Here is a 9,753-nt window from a genome sequence, read left to right on the forward strand (position 1 = left end):
CTAATACTTTTTCTACTATCTTTTCAAAGAAGAATAGTTAAGGAGGCACAGCTCACTCCCCAAGGTATACAAAGCATGGCTAGCCTAGCCACTCCTCTGTCCTCGTGACCTTTTCAAATGATGGGCCAGGGAAGCTCTGCTGAATTCCTGTTGATTTAGTCACTTCATTTCCCTTCTTCACCAGCCAGTGAAAGACACTCAACCCCACCGCCCCACTCTTGCTCAAGGAGTTCAGCTATTTAAAGTATTTTTCTCACTCCTCTATTTTCAAAACTGCTTTTTGCCTCTAACAACAAACTTTGCTGAGAGAAGTAGATCAGAATGTCACAGTGCAGACTTGTGATCTTAAACCTCAAGGGCAATAGTATAAACCAGAGCATTGGGAGCAAGGCATTTAACTTTTCCTTAGTGCAGTACTCTGCTTAAGGTTTTTTTGTTTAGACACACAAACAGTTATATTAAAAAAGTCATTCTTTTCTGAAAAGATTTAATGGGAAAATACCCTTTAATTCTGATTAGGAGTTCACTAATGGAATGCCCATACCTATTTGTTCCAAAGCCCGCCTTCAGTGGTGCAATGTTTCCTGTGTTATGCTGACAATAGGAAGTTATTAGCAAAGTAATATCTAATAGGTTCTTTTGTGAGGTTGCCTAACTATTGGGTTTGATTAGTAATAACATTCTGCAACAAAAGATCACTTACAATACTGTATCATTTAATGTTCTAAACTCTATTGGCCAAACACCATTTCCACTTATTCAGCTGAATGCAACTAGGCATCTGGTATACCCCTGATTTAGATCTTGACAGAAAGTAAGCTAATCTTTCACAGCAGTAAGAGTTTCTACCCTGAACATAAGCAGTTCTCTGCTTGGACCTTCTAAAAAGGAAGATTGCAGAGATGTTACGGAGGTACACCACAGCTCAGTAACACATCCAATGGGCTTCAAAAAATAGGGTGATGTGTACAATAGGATGAAAATATGTATGGCATATTTCCCCTGGGTACCAGTCAACTTACCCAGAAAGTCAGTAGCAAGAGTTCATAAACTGTACTGTACATAAGCTACTTGCAGGCAAAGATCTATAAAAAGTTCCTGGAGCTCCATAGATTGTCCTGGTTTGAGTCCCCCACCGGAATCACCCAGAGTTCTCACATGTATTGAGACAAGGACATACGCATTTAACAGGATTTTGGAGCAAACATATTTTTAAACTTGCTGGGTCCCACAGGTGCCAGCTAGCTTTTTGCATTTACCACGTGCAACTTCATCCAGCTAGACCATTCAGAAACTCTGTCCTCTGCATCATGGTCCTCTTGAGCTGGCTCCCGTTGAGGTATCCTACAGAAATAATATCCTACTACAGAAATGGTAGCCCAAGCTCTCCTCTCATAATGGGAACAGAAGGCCTAATTCTGTCCTCAAGCACATCACTGTAAATTTGGAGTAAATCTATTAAGTGACTGGAGTTATTCCAGGTTTACATAGGTAGAACTGTAATCAGTCACTCAAGATAGGACCAGATTCTGAAGGATGCACTCAAAGAACATATACCTCATTGAGGAGAATTAAGGTATTACATACATTAAGCAGCAGAGGAAATCTAGGTTTTTGTTTAGCAAAGGAAGTATTAGTCCAGAGCTTCATAAAAATTTGAAAAAAATCTTTATCCAATTATTCAAGACGTACATTATAAAATGTAGCCAAAAGTGACAGCGTCTATTCACATCTGTAGAATGTGCTATTTTTTTTCCACGCAAACAAACAGAAGATAAAGAAAGTACAAAGGAATCCAATTTGTAAAAGCTATAATCAGTTTGACTTTCCAATACAAAATTGATATAAAAATTGGCAGATTCTGAGGCCTGGAAAGAATCCTTATGTAAGTGAATAAACCCATGCTTTACCCAAGCTCTCAAAGAATAAGGGCAAGATCATAGCTTATCCTGCACAAGGAAGTAGGGGGATGCAAGCTGCCTCTTACTCCCTTGCACTGGAGTTCTGTACCAACACTTCCTGTGGGCCTGGGAAAGCAGGCAATACATTCCTCCCCACACCTGCAGATGGGCAGAAAGTGAAGGAGTGGCCAATCTTGACTTTACCTCACCAACATACTAGAACAGCAAGGCGTGTGTGCAGCACCTGTATAGACTCACTGCAGCTTAATCCCTCCCCAGAGGAGACTGTCACTTCAATTCACAGTCCCCCAATCTCCCTCCCAGGCTGCTCCAGCACCCTACCCTTTTCTATGGGCTAGACTGCAAAATGACAATCTAGCCCTAAATACACAAGAGGCTGTGGCCTGAACTGTAGTTCTCAGGCTTTGGTACAGCAAGTTACTTTGATTTTCCTGACCCTTGTGTTGTCACAGTTACCATGTGTCTTGTCCCTTGGATGCTGCAAGATGGAGCAATTAAGAGTTGGCTGGTGAAAGGAAAAGAAGAGAGTTTCAGGTGCTGTCACAGTGAGGTGACAGGTAAGTCCTTGAAATCAGGATCTCTACATAAAAAGGACTGTTTTGCTATGACATTTAGCACTGGGACATCTTACCTGAGTAGCCACAGGAACAAAAATGCAGGTCAGGAAATAATTTTTGACGGGTTCAGCTATTTAGCATAGAATTCTCATGTAACAAATACACTCTCCCCAGTGAAAGAGAGCTGATGAAGGATGGAAACAACTAAAACAACATACATGAGACATGACCAGTCACTTGTGAATTTAAATACACACGCCTTGATATCTCAAATAATAATGAATTTCTAACCAGCAATCTAGGAAGCATGGACTAACTACTTGAAAAAAATAATTTATGTATCAAATCCCAAATTTGAGGTTGAGTCACCAGTTTTTACCTCTGCAGATTAGTCACCTTCATAAGAGGTTTGTTGGAACCACCACATAGACACACACGCAGAGATCATCAGTAGCTTTGTGTATCTAAATTGGTGACCTGTTAGGCTCCTATCTGGCTTGTTTGAACTGGAATCTCATAAGAAAGGAGGTTTGTTGGAAAGAAGATGGATACTTGGAGGCACAAGTATATAAACCACTAATGCAAATTCTGGAAATCTGAACAGTGAAGAGCCGGCTCGATTCATTTTGCATTCTCCCATTTTTTTTTTTAATATTTAGTAAGAATATAATAAAAGAACTGGACCATACTTACATACACTGTTTGACAAATCTTGGCATAAATCTTATATTCTCGTTGCTGAATAACTGACTTTAGCGACAGAACTGACTGTGTTAAGTGGCTAAAAGGACATCATCTTTTAAGGCCATAAAATTCTAAAAAGCATTTTAAAAGGCAAAAAAAACACAACAGTAGAGGGGACACTGTTCCTGAGCTCATGTGATGTATATACAAAAGTCTACCACGCCAGGTGAATTATGGGTTTTTTAATCATTAACGATTGCACCCAATACACATTGGACAAGATAATTTACATTTGCAAAGAACAGAGCTTACTATAGAGTTGTCGGTCCCATTTTACCAGTTCCAGAAAAAAAGCCTGCTGCCATATTTAGCAGGCTTCAAATCTCCTTCAATGGGCGGACTTGGCTCTGGTCTTGGTCTGGAATGATAGACATTCTCAGGGATAGGTCGGTCTGTCTGCACTTTTGTGACCTGGAAGGAAAAGTAGTACACTGGAATTTTTCTTGTAGTATTTAATAGACAAAACTACACTAAGCTAATAGCTTCGAGGAGAAACAATACATGTGGCTTTAATGCGTCATGCAGCAGAAAAAGAAACCACCCATTAGTAGAATTAATCAAATGCTTAATAATTCAGCACATATTGCTTGAAGACTCTGCAAGTATTTAGTAGGACACCTTATAGTTAAGTGGGCCAAATGATTCACAGTGATAGACTGTCACAGATACATAGGGTACATTAAGGAAAGGACTCGGACACATTTCTATAATCTAGATTAGGATAAGAAAAGCAGGAAGGAGTGAAATCAAAGAGTGGTCAGGGAAGAGTAAGATAAAGCAAAAACAGTACAATAATATGGTCACTTAGGAGAACAACGCATGTGTCAAGGGTTACACAATTTTTTATTTTTTTTTAAACTCAATAGCTTAAGCACTTTCTTGAAGGTAAGCTTCTAATTTAAAGTCTAGCTCCCATTTACACCCAATACAACCCCCTTGACTTCAGTGGAGCTACATGCGTACGAGAGAAGAATTTTGTCTTGTCAACAGTAGGCCAAAACCTCAGCACCTTTGAAAGCTGCTACTTTGCAGATAAAGTCAAAGTATACACAAGTATGCACAAGAAGTTCCTGTTTTAGCTGTTTGAGGTTAAGCACCTGAACTGTCTCAAAAATCAAGCATAGAAAAAAAACCTAACAGATGCTCAATGCTGCCTAAACTTGTATTTTTACTTGTATAAGAAGGCAATTCTTAAAGGATTATCCACATAACAAAATTTGTATCAAATTTTTAGTGGAAGTGTCCATTTCAAACCCAGCACATCCTTTCCTGCAGTCCAAGGTCAAATATACAAAAGAACCAGCATAAGCAAATCAATGGAACAGTAGTGCATACATTAGAGAGAACCATCACTAGCCAGACATTTTTCCCCGCACTTAGCATCTATGGTAGCAGGCATTTATTTTGTGCCATCCTTTTTTCTTTTAACATATTAAAAATTTAATTAATTGAAAATTTACTGAGTTCCACTGTAAGCATTTTTGTTTTTAAAAAAAAACTTACAAGCACTCAAGTATTATTAGTAACAGATCAAGAAAAGAACCTCTCACCAAAGTAAGCACACACTGTAGGAAAAAGTTTCAGAGTAACAGCAGTGTTAGTCTGTATTCGCAAAAAGAAAAGGAGTACTTGTGGCACCTTAGAGACTAACCAATTTATTTGAGCATGAGCTTTCGTGAGCTACAGCTCACTTCATCGGATGCATACCGTGGAAACTGCAGCAGACTTTATATATACACAGAGAATATGAAACAATACCTCCTCCCACCCCACTGTCCTGCTGGTAATAGCTTATCTAAAGTGATCATCAGGTGGGCCATTTCCAGCACAAATCCAGGTTTTCTCACCCTCCACCCCCCAACACAAATTCACTCTCCCGCTGGTGATAGGAAAAAGAGTTCATAATAAAAGATTCCCCACCCCAGAGTGTGCTTAAAAGGCCTCTACAATTCTGCCACAGGCTTCAACAGAAGGTTGAGAGTTCATCAATAACTTGCCACTTCCATTGCAGTAGAAGTGGTAATTTAAAAGTAGTATAAGAGGGGAACGCTAATAAAACAGACAGAAGAATCTGGCCATCCAGTTAAGGAAGAGCTGAAAGAGTGTCATGCAGTACACTGGAACATTTTTTCCATTATATTGAACTGACAAATGGAACACTGGTACATGAGAAAGGAAAGCTGAATTCAAGACAATATGAAAGCTACATAGGGATCTAGAACCGGAATTGTCCTCCTGGGTCGTCTAGTCCAGTCCCTTGCTACACCTATTAAACCAGAAATAAATCCACTGTTACAGTGGAGAAGTTATTAACTCTGCGCTATATTTATTGCGACACAACTTTCACACAGAATATCCTAAAATGCTTTACAGAACTAAACGTAACAGCTGATTAAAAATAGTAGATAGAAAGAGATGAGGCATACACAACAGAAAGATGTTTTTCAGACTAGATCTGAAATGAGATGGAGAAATACAGGGGGGTTATCCCAGATCACAAGCATTGCAGAGGAGGTTCTTGTATCAAAAGTGCTGAGACTGTGTTCACCTGGAAATCTAGTCTGTTTAAAAACAGTTAAAAGTAGTTTAAAATATTATGCATGAAGAGTGGGAAGATGTGAAGCAAAGTGGAACAAGTACATAGAATACTTTCAAAATGTAGCAGCACAATTCTGAACTAGTTTCTCAAATAAATGAGAAGCAGTAGATACACTTCAAGATTACAGTAAAGGGGACCATATAGGACCTGGGTGGATAAGGTGATGAATCTGTGGGTCTCTGTGAACATCAGAACACCAGCAGCACTCTGCACACGCTGGGTAACAGGGACTTTAGGAGGTCAGAGAGAAGGGAGCTGAAATAACCAGTAAAAAAGGAGATGAAGACATGGAACAGGATTTCCTAATTACCTTAGACAGCTCTCCCAGATCAGGTCTCACCCAGCCCAAGTTCTCCAGCACACAATTATCAAATGCCAGCTGCTGTTTTCGGCAACGACGAAGCTCTTGAAGGTTGGTATAATCAATACAAGTCCAGTACTCAGTAAAAGGTTCTGCACAGTGTGCCTTAATCTTCCTAGAAAACAAAGGAAACGACAAGGTGTTATTTTGGAAAAGACAAGGTAGCTTATAAGAGCTACATTTGCAAAGCTGGCACTCTCCCATTCACTCCAGCCCAAAATGCATGAACCAATTTCCATTTGGTTGCCATTCAGTAGTTATTTGCAAAGTTTAATTTCCAGATGGTATTCATAAAATTGTTAAAGCCTGGTAATTTTGAAAGAAATAGATAAAAGAAAGATAAGCAATAAATAAAAAAATTATGACGCATATGTATGGCATTTCACAGACTACTACTACGCCCTGTCAAGAAGAGCTTACAGTCTAAGCATATGAATTTATAATTCCACACTGATCTCAATACAGGTCTGTATTACCCTTTAAATAACTACAATACAATGATTAATATCAGGTTTCAGAGTAACAGCCGTGTTAGTCTGTATTCGCAAAAAGAAAAGGAGTACTTGTGGCACCTTAGTCATTAATATGACTGTTAAGCTCAGTCAGCTTTCAGACAACATTCTTACATCTCACTTAGTGCATGCTTATTTTAATAATATAATGTGAATGCTCTGTTTATGATACTTAACTGCTTCCAACTAGTTAGATTTTTTTTTTTTTTTTTTGAGCTTAGTAAGACACATCCGCTTAAGGTCTATTATTAAGGCTGCGGGTCTGTCATGGAGGTCACAGATTCCGTGACCGTCCATGACCTCTGTAATTTTTGCCATGGCTGGTGCTGGCTCAGGGGCTGCCCGAGCTCGGCAACCCCTGGGCCAGCAGCAGCAGTTTGGGTGGGTGGGAAGGGGCTTGGAGCAGGGGGTTGGGGAATGCCTGGGGACACTTACCTAGGGATGGGGAGCTCCCCGGATTGCTCCCACTGGCATGGCCCCCCCTGCAGCTCATAGGCGGCAGATGGGGCTCCGCGTTGCACACTGCCCACGCCTGCAGGCCCCATCCACGCAGCTCCCATTGGCTTCAGTTACCAGCCAACGGAAGCTGTGGCAGCCGGCACTTGTGGCGGGAGCAGCAGAGCCCCTGCCTCTGCCACCTAGGAGCTGCAGGGACACGGAGCAGGATAGGAAGCCCCTGCCAGCCCACGTTCCCTCCAGTACCTGTGGGGGTCCCGGGCCACATCCCCCAGCACCCACGGACTACCCCCCTACCCCCCAGAATACCCGTGGCCCCCTGCCCAAATTTTAGTCAGGGCAGGTATTTTTAATAAAAGTCATGGACAGGTCACAATTCTGTGAATTTTTGTTTACAACCTGTGACCTATTCATGGTTTTTACTAAAAATACCCGTGACTAAAACATAGCCTTATCTATTATTAATATTTGTAGTGCAATAGCACCCGGGGGCCTCAATCAGGATCGAGCCTCACCTTGCTGGGTGCTATACAAACACATACAAAAAGGTGCTCTGCCTCTAAGACTATGATCCTCCAAACATTTCTACGCGTATGATTTCAGTCATGTGAGGAAAGTTTTGTATTTATTTAAATGTTTGCATCATTGTGCCCCAAGATGACAAAGGATGGGGAAAGCAACTCACAAAACAAGTCTGACATTTTTAAAAGTATAGTCACAAGTTACTGAAGCCCAGATACTCCTGATCACCATCTTCAGACTTTCAAACAAAGCCAACTTGCCTTGAGGCTGAGCGCAAGCAAGAGAAGTCAATATAACAGAAAGAGTGTGGGTCACTGTTTTATGAACAACTGAAAACTATTGAATACTTTGCCTTCCAACTAGCAGAGGAAGTAGTCTCCACCACTGACACGCTCCACTGAGGAAGCACTGCCTCCAACCCTCAGGAGTTCAAGTCTAGGGAACAGCAACAGCACCTCAACAAAAGTTTAAGAATACCATGATCATCTTAGCTATAACTAAAGAAAGTTGTTATTGTAGTGCTTGTGTAAATGGTAGCACACAGGTAGAAGCTATGCCAGCTGACACTTCAGGACAGATTCTCTCCTCCTACGTAAATACCTTAAGCAGACAGGTAGCAACATACAGCACATGCTCACTTCATTACCATACTCTTTTGAAGCACTAATTAAAAATAAAAAGTGTGTGTATTGTGTCAAAGTGCTGAAGCATGAAATATATATTTAATTTTAATACTTTCATCTTGGTTTCGATAGGGACCATGTATGCTACAGGCTACACTCAAGTAAAAATCTCATTGACTTCAATGTGAGTTTTGCCTAAATAAGATCTGCAGCATCCAGCCCTAAAACTGAATTTGAAAAGCCACCTGAGACTCTTACCTGAAAAACTCCAGTGCACACTGATTGACTTGCTTTCCTTCCTTTAAGCATTTCCGGGGGTCCTTCTCCTCCCAGCGGCACAGCATGAACTCCTTGTTGGGCTTGTCACACTGCGAGCCATAGTGATGGGCTGCAGCTTTCAGCACGGAGGAGCTGACGCTTACCTGAGGCATTGGGGGAGGAACGCAAGAACAGCCACACTGGGTCAGACCAAAGGTCCATCCAGCCCAGCATCCTGTCTACCGACAGTGGCCAATGCCAGGTGCCCCAGAGGGAGTGAACCTAACAGGTAACGATCTAGTGATCTCTCTCCTGCCATCCATCTCCACCCTCTGACAAGCAGAGGCGAGGGACACCATTCCTTACCCGTCCTGGCTAATAGCTATTAATGAAACTAACCTCCATGAATTTGTCCAGTTCCCTTCACAACCTCCTCAGGCCAGGAGTTCCACAGGTTGACTGTGCGCTGAGTGAAGAAGAACTTCCTTTTGTTTGTTTTAAGCCCTACTACCCATTAATTTCATTGGGTGGCCCCTCGTTCTTATGTTACGGGAGCAAGTAAATAACTTTTCCTTATTCCCTTTCTCCAAGCCACCACTCGTGATTTTACAGACCTCTGTCATATCCCCCCGCCCCCCTTAGTCTCCTCTTTTCCAAGCTGAAAAGTCCCGGCCTCTTTAACCTCTCCTCCTAGGGGACCCGTCCCAAACCCCTCATCATTTTCGTTGCCCTTCTCTGACCCTTTCCCAGTGCCCGTGTCTCTTTTCTGAGGCGAGGGGAGCCCGTCGGTACGCGGCACTCAAGAGGCGGGCGTGCCGTGGCTGTAGCGAGGGGCAGCGAGACGGAGAGGAAGGCGGAGGCTGCCCCTTCCCCCGTGTCAGGCCCAGGGTCGGGCCCCTCACGACGCACCCGGCCGCTGGGACTCGGGCCCAGATTTACGCGGCCGCGGAAGGGTTTCGGGTCCCCTGCGCGCTCGGCGTCCGCTCTAGGGCAAGTTCCGCCGCCGGGAACCCCCACAGCCTGGCACAGCTCTCACCTCCGGCACCTCGAGCTCCTCCAGCGAGGGCACCTCCAGCGAGCCCGGCATGGCGCCAGCCCTCGCCCGCGGCCCGGTCTCCTTGAGCTCCCCTTCCGCGCCCGCCCGCTACGGACGGCAGGCCCCACGCCACTGCGCGTGCGCCACCAGGTCTCGCGGAACT

At 43.0% G+C, this 9,753-nt stretch overlaps 1 protein-coding gene across 1 annotated transcript; it reads right to left on the reverse strand.

Moving 5' to 3' along the window:
* Positions 1-3,390: 3,390 nt before the first annotated feature.
* Positions 3,391-9,746, reverse strand: NDUFA8 (NADH:ubiquinone oxidoreductase subunit A8). The gene is made up of 4 exons (XM_073314140.1): positions 9,591-9,746; positions 8,555-8,718; positions 6,133-6,298; positions 3,391-3,634 (listed from the first exon to the last, which is right to left on the reverse strand). Exons 1-4 carry the CDS (start codon positions 9,639-9,641, stop codon positions 3,497-3,499), a joined length of 519 nt encoding a protein of 172 aa, XP_073170241.1. The 5' UTR covers positions 9,642-9,746; the 3' UTR covers positions 3,391-3,496.
* Between the last annotated feature and the right edge of the window lie 7 nt (positions 9,747-9,753).

The sequence above is a fragment of the Lepidochelys kempii genome, chromosome 16 (assembly GCF_965140265.1).
Source record: "Lepidochelys kempii isolate rLepKem1 chromosome 16, rLepKem1.hap2, whole genome shotgun sequence".
Classification (NCBI taxonomy): Eukaryota; Metazoa; Chordata; order Testudines; family Cheloniidae; genus Lepidochelys; species Lepidochelys kempii.